General features: G+C 40.9%; 1 protein-coding gene across 1 annotated transcript; it reads right to left on the bottom strand.

Annotated features, from left to right (window-relative positions):
- Positions 1-284: 284 nt before the first annotated feature.
- On the bottom strand, positions 285-11,474 carry chmp1a (charged multivesicular body protein 1A). The gene is made up of 7 exons (XM_076263503.1): positions 11,337-11,474; positions 10,356-10,375; positions 10,157-10,234; positions 8,085-8,231; positions 7,579-7,707; positions 5,766-5,956; positions 285-1,964 (listed from the first exon to the last, which is right to left on the bottom strand). Exons 1-7 carry the CDS (start codon positions 11,341-11,343, stop codon positions 1,943-1,945), a joined length of 594 nt encoding a protein of 197 aa, XP_076119618.1. The 5' UTR covers positions 11,344-11,474; the 3' UTR covers positions 285-1,942.
- Between the last annotated feature and the right edge of the window lie 1,192 nt (positions 11,475-12,666).

Genomic DNA, 12,666 nt, shown 5'->3' with positions numbered 1-12,666 from the left:
GGAGTGACAGCTGCGGAGAGTGGCAAGGCAGAAGCCGTGCCTCACCAATGCAGCTGGGGGAAACCAGCTCGTACCTGACACAGGAAAAACAAAACTGCCCCGAGTCAATTCGTTCCCAAGCTGCAATGCTCTTTGTGATGAGCAGATTCACATCCCTTCCTAATGCAGATTACATTAGCCTAATAGGCGTTGACAGGTGTCACAGCAATATTACAGACAATGTAAGAGAGCAAGATCAACTGTGTTAACAGTTACATGCAATAATAAAACTGACACACAAAAAATAATATCAGAGGGAATTTTATTTCCACAAGTTAAATATACAAAAGAAAGATCTCTGCCGTTTGGAGTCATTTTTGTAAGTTAAAGTACAAATAAACCCCTGTCCTACCCTCTCAACTGAGAGACGGGGAGAGCCACCAAACAAAACAAACTGAAATTAAAATGATGATAGTCATCATGGCAGAAGGAACCAAGCAAAGATTTACCCAGGGCTGATTGTGGCAGGACTACAGAGTGTGTGTGTGAGAGAGAAAGGGGACTTCCTTGTTTCCATGACAACATGGAGCCAGTAATGGTAATGATGGTGGATGGGATGAGATGGGAGGTGTGTGGGTGGGTGGGGGTGTTCTTATTGTCGTTACAGCTCTTAAGCTCTCTATGGGTTTTCTGACATAGGCACTGAGGAAGAGCACCTAGACAAGCAGCTGTGTGACAGTAAGGCATTCATGAAAAAAACAACAACAAACAATTCACCAAAGCAACCAGACACATCAGAACAATAAAAACATGAATCACTGAAAAAGAAATAAAATTAAAAAAAACTGAATAATCCAGCAACAAAAAAACAAAAAACAGTTACCAATGTATTACACAAATTCAAAAGCTGTTTTACAGAGCAAAAAATGATGCATTTTGCAGCAGTATTACACTGCATGCAATGCAAATGATGACTGTTTATGCTGTGACTAAGTCCCATGACTTTAAATGATGTGATACAGGAGCGGGGTCCCAGATGTCTTAGTGTTTCTCCTAAATATCCATGTTCCTGTTCTGACTAATATCTACAGCAAAACAAGTCAGGGAAAGAGACCTGTTCTATGGTTGGCAGCTCTCACGACTGCATCAGAAAGATCCCCTGCAATCCTGTTTTTCATTTCAGCTCTTGTATTATCATATTCCTGCCTCAGTTTGAACAAAACAGGTATTGTATATAAAACTCTCGAGAAGACCGTGAAACCTAAATTGCATTGGGGAAAAGATGAGATCCATCATCCAAGGATATGGCCGGGCTGAAAGCAGCACTCATTCCTAAATACAGTAAACTTTTTTTACATTTCCTTTGTACATATTGAAAACATATCTGGATAAAAGATTATGTTGAGCTCTGCTCTTCCGATCAGATACTGAACCTCAGATGAGGGGCTCACACTACAGCCAGCATCTGTATGTGTGTGTGTGTATGTGTGTGTGTGTGTGTGTGTGTGTGTGTGTGTGTCTGTGTGTGTGTGTATGTGTGTGTGTGTGTGTGTGTGTGTGTGTGTGTGTGTGAGTGTTTGTGTGGCGACAGAGGAGAGAACAGAAGAGAGAGGGGGACATATGGGGAAAGAGGTGATGGGGAAAGAGACAAGACAGAAATAGAAAGGGAGGACAAAAAGTCACAGGGGAGACAGATCGTTTACAGTGTAAAACGGGAGAAAGTGAGTGTGTGTGCGTGCGTGGGCGGGAGAAAGAACGAAACACACACTCAGTAGTATTTTCAGCCACACCGAGCGCCAATGTGTATATAAATAGACGGGTGAATCAATACAGGCTTGTCAGGTCTTCACTGTAGGAACAGTTCAATAGAATTGCAGAGAGCCAAACTGTCCTGGTTGTCTCTTTCTCGGTGAACATCTAGCCTCTGCTCTCCACTCTACGAAACAGCCACTGAGACGGGTCCTCAGTTCCGCAAGGCGGCCAACCTGGGAAGAAGAAGAACAAATCCATATATGCCTGGACGTCTACTGATATGTGTGTGTGTGTGTGTGTGTGTGTGTGTGTGTGTGCGCGTGTATAAAAGGCAGTGCAATTCACTGTTTAGACACCAATTCTAAACAATAACACTGACAAAACAGTGAATTTATTTAGATGTTTCTGAGAGAAGCATTAAGTTGCAACAATTTATCAATGAACTTTAACTGATTAGCTGTCAACTTCTACAATAATCGCCAGTTATTTTGATAATTGTTTTTTTTTTTTTTAAATAAAGAATCTGATTCTTTACATTATTACATTACATTTGGCTGACACATTTTTAGCCAAAGTGACTAACAACAGTAAACAGCTTTTTAAAGCAATTCTCTCAACAATTCTAGGACCATTTTTTTGCTGATGCTATATACAAAAAGGCCAGCCAAAGACTGTTTTTAATTAGGAAATTGAAGGGATTTGGAGTCAGCTGTAATATTCTTGAGAGGATATATGTCAGTTTAGTAGAGAACATCCTTACCTATAACATTTCTGTCTGGTATGGTCACTTGACTTTACACAATAAGAACAAGCTGTCCAGAATTGTTAAAATGGCTAATCATAGGGCGACCTCAAAAAACACCAGATAATCTATACAGCACTGCAGTACACAGAAAAGCCATGAACATACTAGATGATGACACACGCCCCCTTCATTCTGAATTTGAGCTCCTCCCCCTAGGGCGGCGCTACAGAGTACACATGGCAAGGAGAAATATATACAAAAACTCTTTTATTCCAAATGCAATTTCCATGGTCAACAAACAATGGAAAAAACAGACAGAAGGGAGGTGTAGCCAAGAGCACTACAAATGGGCTGGAACTGGTGCTTTTTGCCTTGTATCTGATGTGTATGCATGTGTGTGTGGGCTAGAGGGAGGGGATACATGTGATGTGCTGTGTTGTGTTAATCCTGTGGATATATGTCTGTGTGTAATGGAATGAATGTGTCTACTCTATGTTTCCTCTGTGTTTTATACTATTCCTATCAGTGAGACCAAAGATAATTTTCATGCAGGCATGACAATAAAGTATATTCCATTCTATTCTATTCTAAAAAGGTAGAGTACAATAAAAATAAGTGCATCAGTGAGTGCTGTTTTTAAACAGTCAAGTGTCAGTTCTAGTCAGGTGGTACAGTAAGTGCTAGGATCAGCAAGACTAGTTGTAAGTAGTGCTACGAGAGGAGATATTCTCTGAAGAGCTGGGTCTTCAGGGGTTTTTTGAAGATGGAGAGGGATGTCCCTGCTCTAGTAGGAACTGGTAGCGCGTTCCACCAACAAGGAACAACAGATGAAAAAAGTTTTGAAAGTTCTGAAATTTGAAACGTGTCTAATTTCTATACTATACTAAAATCTTCAAAGGGGTGGAGACAAAACAATACATTGAGAATTGATATCTTGGACTTGCATAGACCACAAAGCTAATCAATTAATAATAAATCATGGGCATACTATGCAGCCAGATATGGTTCATATATCCATAGTACACCGATCAGCCATATCAGTATGACTACTGACATATGAAGTGAATAACACTGATTATCTTGTTATCATGGCACCGGCCAGTGGGTGGGATATATTAGGCAGCAAGTGAACATTTTCTCCTTTAAGTTGATGGGAAAATGGGACAGCATAAAGATTAGAGAGACTTTGATAAGGGCCAAATTGTGACGGCTAGACGACTGGGTCAGAGCATCTCCAAAATAGCAGCTCTTATGGGGTGTTCCCGGTCTGCAGTGGTCCAAGGAAAGAAAAGAGGTGAACGGGCAACAGGCCATGGGTGGCAAAGGCTCACTGGTGCATGTGGTCGGATAAAACAAAAGAGCTACTGTAGCTCAAATTGCTGAAAAAGTTCATGCTGGTTCTGATATAAAGGTGTCAGAACACACAGTGCATCACAGTATGTTGCGTATGGGGCTGTGTAGTCGCAGACCTGTCATGGTGCCCATGCTGACTCCTGTCCACTACCGAAAACCAACAATGGCACATGAGAATCAGAACTGGACCACAGAGCAATGGAAGAAGGTGGCCTGGTCTGATTAATCATGTTTTCTTTTACATTGTGTGGATGGCTGGGTGCATTGTTTACCTGGGGAACACATGGCCCCAGGATGCATTATGGGAAGAAGGCAAACCGACAGAGGCAGTGTGATGCTTTGGCAATGTTCTACTGGGAAACCTTGGGGCCTGCCATTCATGTGACTCGTACCACCTACCTAAGAATTGTTGCAGACCATGTACACCCATTCATGGAAACGGTATTCCCTGATGGCAGTGGCCTCTTACAACAGGATAATGCACCCCATAACAAAGCAAAAATCATTCAGGAATGGTTTGAGACACAACAAGTTCAAGGTGTTGACCTGGGGCCTGTACTACGAAGGGAGCTGAATCACCCAGATGTAACCAGAGACTTTCTAATGACGAGACACAGCGCTCAAAAAATACTCCATAGAAATGCATGGGGCTAGTTTGTCACGCCAATATGGCCGTTGTCTACACATATCCCACCCCTTCCTCGGCAAAACGTCGACATGTGAATACATTGAGCCAATCATATGGTGTGTTGTGAAGACATCGTGCCAATCATGTGTTGTGATCTCGCCGCTGGAGCAAGATTGGTGTCGTGAAGCCTTGCGTACGCGCAGTTTGACCCAAAGACTGTGCCCGATGAGTGCCCATAAAACGTTGGTATATGGTCGCCGAGTGGAGGGACTTGCCTAAAAGGACTTTGATGTAACCCAGGGTTACTTTGTTAAACCGGGGTTGACAAAACCTGGTTATCTTAAGTTGTGTTAATCGGTACTACGACGCTGATTATGAAGTTGATTTGTTGAGCCGGGGTTAACCTAATTGGAGTTTCACATAAAAGGGGCGGGTTGCAGCGCAAGTCACCACTTTCAGTGATGACGCGATCACCTTATTTTACGGATGAGGAATGCACAATTATTATGACAAGTTATGAGGAATTAAAACCCACTCTACGACAAAAATCAAATACGTCGGCAGTAACAGTGGAAGGCCGATTATGGAAGGGGTTGAGGGAGGCATTCGGTCGGATTCTGGTGCTGTGGAAATGTGTAGCCTTTATGTGCAGGGTACAGTAATATGACATTCAATTCAACAAGTTTGTTAAAATGGTGATTTTAATTTATTAGGCCTACTGTAGGCTATGTCCGATTTATTTTAGGCAATTCTTGCTCAGATGTTCAACATACTGTAGGCTATAGGCCTATGTCCGATTTATTTTCGGACATACAGTATCAGATGTTCAGCATCACCGATTAGATGGAATACATGAATGTCCATGTAAGGGCATTGCTATGACGGGTGACATTAGAGACTTCTGCCTAGATCATCTGACAAAGATAACGAATTCCTTCGGCTGACAATCTATATCTTCATAGAGAATATCGTCCGGGTATGGCGGTCTCTAAAACCCCTCGCCCTGCGAAGAGAGCCAGTAACCCCGCTTCGTAGTACAGGCCCCTGGCCTCCTAATTTCCATCTGTGGGATGTGCTGGACAAGCAAGTCCGATCCATGGAGGACCCAGCTCGCACTTAAAGGATCTGCAGCTAACGTCTTGATGCCAGATACCACAGCACACCTTCAGAGGTCTAGTGGTCCAGGCCTCGACAGGTCAGGGCTGTTTTGGCGGCAAAAGGGGGACCTAAACAATATTAGGCAGGTGATCATAATGTTATGCCTGATCAGTGTATATGGTTAGTAAGTGTGTGTGTGTGACCACTTACCTGCGCGAAAGCTGGTCCTCCCTCTCCTGGGCCCGGGAGCTCTCCCCCAGAGAACTGGCACCAGCTGGCAGCTGGTTGAGCTGGTCCATCACCTCCAGGCCGCTTTCCTCGGCTATCTGCACTATCAGGTCGTCCACCTGCTCCTGGGGTGTGGTCAGGGTGGTGGCAGAGCTCATCGAGTCCTCCATCACCTGAAGGGGAAGGTGGAGAAATAGGAATTGGCGTTCACTAGCTGGACTGATAACATCAACAATAACAACAACAAGAAACAGGAACATACTGCAGGTAATGTGGGAAGCTGCAATATGATCAAAGACTGAAGGACAAAGATAGCCACAACCAAACTAAGGAATAACGTAAATAACGTAACGTAAATACACATAAATGTAAATAAAACTACCCGCTAAGCAGTGTTTCCCTTAGAATTTTTTCCAGCAGCGGTGCTGTTGATTGTAGGAATTACCCCCCCCCCCCCCAAGAAAAGAGAACATTTTGAAAAAATGACTTCTGGTGGATTTTGTGAAAGAAATGGACAGATTGAGTTACAAATTATGACATAACCATCAACACAAGCAAGCATTTACAAAGCATGATTATTGTAGTACTTGAACAGGATTATTCATGTTTTTCTTTCACCTTTTTCATTTACATTATTAGTATTAGCCACTGTACAACTGTAGGCCACTGTACAAACGATTACTATTTAGAATATACAGTGCTGTGCATAAGTTAAGACATTTATATAATAACATTTATTTATTTACGATACATGATACATTAAAAAATAATTGATGTCCTATTTTTTTTTTTTAATTAAGGCATTAAGACAAAAGGCAAAGTATTTTTTTTGTTCCTCCCTTTAGTCAATTTCAGCATGGGTGTCTTAAATTTTGCACAGCACTGTTTAAACTATATAAACTTCTCTTTCATGTATTGGTGCTGTGCAAGTCGAATTGAGTGCCTGTCACTTTAATGTCGTGACGGGCCGTGACGCTTGCTTGATTCTCACGGTTTTAAGCTAACTTAGTAGCGTTGTTGTGCATGGTGCATAAGAATATGTGGATGAAATGAATTATGTTTCCCATGTCATTTGGTAAAATAAATGGTCAAAAACCCGAAGAAAATCTATCTTGGATTATAGCAGATAAGTGTCTTGTATCATATCTATAATTTTGGTGAGCTCTACAGGAATTAGAAACTATCTCAGATGTAAATGGTTGCGTATCCTATTACTCAAATTCAATTAAACCCACCAATAGGCTAGCTAGACCTTAGTTTCACAGCCTAGGTATGTTAGCAACACAGGGCTTGAAAGCATTGCCTGTATCACAAACAAAAACGAAACAATGCGTGGAATTTATCTGGGAATAGGCTACTGAAGGTAGGGGCGAGCTATATCGCTGGCGTGTTTAATTTGGTTCCTTAACATACTGTAGCCTACGTTTTTCTTGCACAAAATTGCGTCTGCTAATAAACTTAAAAATAAACACAAACAAGCGTGATCTCCTGTGGAATCCCTGACTGCGCCTTCAACGTTAGCCTACTATTATTTGTTGACATGAAACCTGAACGAACGGCAGCTGTTCCTGAAGTTCACTTGCGTCTATTTGTTTTTTTTAATTAGGCAACTTTTTTTGCAGTGGCGCTTGAATTCCAGGAGCGGCGCTGCGCCGCTGATGAATACATTGTAGGGGAAACACTGCGCTAAGAGATCTTAATACCTCAAGCAGGTAAAAAGATCACTGTGCAATATAAACTATGGACCTTATATAAAATATCCTTACTCAGTCTAGAGTGGTTAGGTGGAACTTACCGAGGTGTGAACGTCCAGGTTCTGCACCTGTGTCTCAAACTTGTCCATGACGGCTGACACCTTTTGCAAATCCATGGAGCCAAGAGCCTTATCTAGGGCCTTGGTCACCTGAGTCATGTTCTTTGTGACCTATGTTATGAAAAGTGGAATATGATAACATGTATGGCCGCATAAGTATCTCCATTCTGCAAAACGGATCAATCATCTGTTCATAAGGGTGCTACACAAATACAAAACAGTCACCAGTGATATAAACGCCCCTTATGTCAATCCCTGAAGGCTGAAGTATCACCCTGCAACTAAGCTTCCAAATGGCAAACCTTACTCTATGTATGGTCCTTGCCCTGAAAGCCATGGTCCAACTCTGATATTTCACATTTTTGATCAGCTAAGGCAGTATCATGGACACATTTTTTAACCAGTGTTATGCATGTTGTGACTCATTGGCATTATAGATTTCAATGAGCTGTGTATTGGTCATAGTCTGAAAAGACACTCATACTCACTCCTTTCATGGTGACTGCGGTCTGGACCTTAGAGGCCACAGCGTCCACACGTGAGGCCATGCGTAGCCAGTTGACGCCCTCATTTTTTTTGCGAATGGCGTTCTCGGCATACACCCTGGCACACTCCACATTCTTCTGCTGGAGGGCCTGGAGTCAGGAAAGACCACACACAAACACCAAAACAAACTCATCTACAGGTAACCTGATTGAGCTTGTTTTGCTGAAAATCATAAAATATAACATATGCTACAGGGCATTAGAGTTCAGACACTGGAGAAAAGCTGTTGTTAGATACTGGAAACTATCCTTTAGGGTTAGCACTGTGAGTGGGCTTGATACTGTTATCAGGTGTAGACAATACAGAGAATTGAATACCAAAGACCTTCAGTCAGACACATTGCAAGAGGATTCTTCCGTGTCTGTCTTTCATTGCAAAATCTGGTGTTAATACAATGCCTTACATCCAGTGTGGTTCACTTGTGGTTAAGTTAAATATGCAACCGACTTCCTATTCGACAGTAAACATGAAAACCTGGCATTTCTACATCTGTTTTGGATTTCAGTCAATGACCTCTTCTAAGCTGTATTTATTTTACACTGCTGGGAAACAGCTTGTAAAAAAGAACAGAAGTGTCTTTAAGCTACAACATTTTCCATTAGGTCAGAAAAGACATGACTTTCCAAATCATGTGATGCCCTGCCCCCTGCTGGTCACCAGCTGAAACGGTATATGAGGGCTAGGGTGTATCCTAAAACCTTGAAGCTGCTGTTCATGAACTGGTCATGCTAACTTCAACCTGGTTTGGTGACTGTCAGTCTCCAATTCCTTCTATTATTGTACAAAAGCAAAACAAACAGAAATTTGGAATGACCTTCACCTTGAAATGTCCTCATTTACAAGAGCTTAACACAATTGTTAAAGAATCTAAAGTCCCTTTCAAACATGCACTGGACTCCAGACATGATCCGGGAATCAAACGGGCGGGCTGTATGTGTGAACACATTGTCCGAATTACTTTACCTCAAAATCACCCGGGTCACACAGCGCATTTAAATGGGTAGATTAAACTAATGAGGGGGTGTGGTGATGATGTGCCATGCGAAGCTGATGGTGTCTTTTTGGCTTAACTGTAACTGTTTATAAGTTTATGACTTCGTCGTAATCAAGTTCATCCATGAATTCTCGTTCATGACAGACTGGCGCTACTTTGCAAAGACAAGAAGTTCCGATGATCAACCATTCTAGGCCACTGTTCTCCATGTGTGTAATGTTTTCAGACCTTCTTTTCATTTCAACGATCTGGACTTGCCATATTAGCATTGCCATACATATTGTGTGTCATACCGTGACACACAATATGTGCGTCAATCCTGGATTCTCCCCTCATTTGAACTACCCCGAGTATTTACTCCAGGTACAAACAAGTCCCATCCGTGCAATGTCCGTTGTGAGAGGATCATTTTTGAACACCCGACTGCGTTTAAGGTCGGGATCTAATTACTCGAGCATTGTCTGGACGTCATGTCTGAAAACAGCTTTTCAGAAACATCTGTATGATTATACCGTAATCATCATTTGTGGTTGTAATCAGACAACAAAGGTTTAGCAAAAAAGCATTGCAGCAGCTTAATCTCTCATTTCTGTATGATTTGGAGTGCTATCTTTTTACCATATAATGAAAAGAGTAGTGTTTAGCATGTAAATAAACATCCTGACAAGAAAGCAAGAGCGAGATTTCATTACATGGCTAGAAAAATCAATTAGCGCCCTGATGAAATTTGCACAGTACGGTCTATAGGACAGTATCTACAAATGAACAGCCTTCGACAACCATTACTCAGGATATTTCCATTATTACAGTGACCATGCCTTTTGAAAATATGACTGGCCTAGGTCCAGATACAAGATGCTCACTTTGTTCCCCAGATTAATATGTGTCATTAGCATGTGTACAATGCTGCTATGGGGAACAAAATGTATTTTTTAACTCCATCCTAACTCCAACATTATATTATGTTACAACTAGTCTCAAACACATCATAAATGGTTAAACAATCCTATTTGTACATACCTTCTTAACCTTGGCTTGTTCGGCCTTTGAGTCCTTCTCTGCCTTCTTTGACAGTCTTTCCAACTGCTTTGCTGTAAACTTTAAAAATGAGAGTTAATAGTCCAATAGTCCAACAAATCTGTAATTGTCCTAAAGCTGTTCATTTTCATCGGAGGTAATTACATCAGTTCTATTGTACAATGTCTTTGTGGTTATTTACCTTTAATTGAAAGAGTGTCTCTATTGGGGAAAGACATCGAGAAAAACATTACATCATATTACATGACATGACATGACATGACATAAGAGGGTTTCACTCTCACATTGTCCAAAATTATACTTATACAGTGAAGTACTTCCTGATGTTAATAGACTGTATAAAGCTCCAGCCATCACTTCATAATCAGTTAAGAACTGACAGCAATACTTGAGACAACCCCTGACTGCACATGGCCTGAACACGCAGGTGCTGGACATACATTATACATTATACATTATCTAAAACATAGTGTTACGAACAATTAGCTCACTGTCACTGTCTCACACAGGCGCATTGACTTAATTCTCAAATTAGTATACAGCATCATTACATATTACATATAATAATAAATTATTACACGGCGTTGTTGCTTAGAAAACATTATGAAGAATTTTTGCATGACAGATGACGTTAATGTTAGCTTAACAGGTAGTTTTGCAAGGCATCTAATTTAACCTTAACGAGTATTTTCAAGGAACGTTATGAACTATATTTCTATCTATCTGGTTAGATTAATTTTAAAAAGAAAGAAACGAGTAACATTACAAGTAAAAGCAAATAGATAAAGTAGTCTTGCGTTGATACAGTGACGTAAAATTAGCCAACATGGACTAACGTTAGCTAGGCGGCGGCGGTGGCTAGCAGGATGGCTAGAGATATTTAAAAAGTTTGATATGAGTAAAATAAATCGTCAATGGAGCATAATGACATATTAACAATATTGACAGAAATGCGGGTTCTTCCTGTCTGGTATGTACTGTCAACTGGTAAATCACAATCATATAATTAACCAACCTTGCTTTCTAAGCCAGCTAGCTACCTCCCTCCCTCCCTGGCTAGATTGCTAACGTTAGCTTTTAGGCTAAACGTTCAGACAATCAATACTAATACGCTGACCAGCAAGTGGCTGGTCTTTTGAAGGATTAAACTAGAATACGTTACCGTCCATGGCAGTGGGTGTTTGTTCTTTCCTTTTTGTTAATTCTCACGGCGCTGACACAGCTACTTCTAATTTCAGGTATATGTTGTTTTCCTTCTTGGCAATCTTCTTCCTGGTTCTGGCTCAGTGTTGTCACGTGATAAATGATGGCCAAATTAATCCACGAAGAGACTAAAACAGGCATCAATAGACAAATATTTAAAAAGTTTGAGGCCTGTTGTTATGATCAGCCATACAAACAATAGAATACGTATGTTGTTATGATCAGACATACAAACAATAGAATACATATGTCAGCTAAATAAGATAATTCGATAATTTATTTAATAAAGTCCAGTAGCCTAGCCTACATATATAGCCATATGGGTCTAATTTAATTGGCATCTTCCTAGGATTTCCTAGGAAATCTTCCTACAAAAGAGTTTGAAAATAAGCCCCATCTCATTCTATTCAGTGCACAGGCATTGACCTAATTGTGTGTGAACCAATTGTTTGATAGGGATTGAGACAGATTGTTGGATTGAGTGAGTGAGTGGAGAGAGAGAGAGGGAGGGGGAGAGAGAGACTTTAGTCTACAGTATCACAGTAACAGCAGTTTGATGTAGATGCCTGCCACACTGAATCCTTTCCTTTTCATGGGGAATGGGGTCTGGAGCAAGCAAGAACATCAACAATGCTGGTAAGTTGTGGCCAATAGGTTGTTTTGTTGGTTGTTGTTGGTTGCTGATGGTTGTTGATGTGCTTTGGATAAATGTGTATCAAATACTGAAATTGCTCATAATTAATTTATTCTAATACCTAGCAACTTTATTGGGGTTGAAAGTGAATGTGAGCAATATTATGTAAAATAATTGTGATGAACATTTTAAGGGTCATGGCTTGCTTAGGAAAATGCCAGTAATCCACTTTAGAGATGCGGCACAGCTTTCTAAGAACAATGTAGACTTTTCATAGTCAATGACTGAATTGTTGCTCTACATACTGTAGGCTAGGCTGTATACCTACATAAAATAATAGTATCTGTTCATTTGTTTGTGCTAATATAATGTAAATGGCATGGTTGTAATAATGGAAACTCAGTATCCTAGACATGTTTAGGCATAATATTGTTCAGCTGACCTAAATAAACTTGTCATACAAATTCTCATAACTGATGCTTAAGAATGAGTCATGTCTTCCCACTTTTCACTGTTGTAGCTGAACCCAATTCAACTACATCATTACAGAGCTGTGACTCTTCGTTGAGCTGTGGCCCTCCACCACCCCCAAGCATCATAATTACAGCCCCTTCAAGAGAGGACCTACTGGCTGAGCCCCCTGCCAAAACTATTG

This window comes from Alosa pseudoharengus, unplaced genomic scaffold (assembly GCF_046254945.1).
Source record: "Alosa pseudoharengus isolate Yale_2024_CS ecotype anadromous, Long Island Sound unplaced genomic scaffold, YU_APseudo_1.1 YU_APseudo_1.1_scf_10, whole genome shotgun sequence".
Taxonomy (NCBI): domain Eukaryota; kingdom Metazoa; phylum Chordata; class Actinopteri; order Clupeiformes; family Clupeidae; genus Alosa; species Alosa pseudoharengus.
This window is presented reverse-complemented; position numbering and strand designations above follow the sequence as displayed.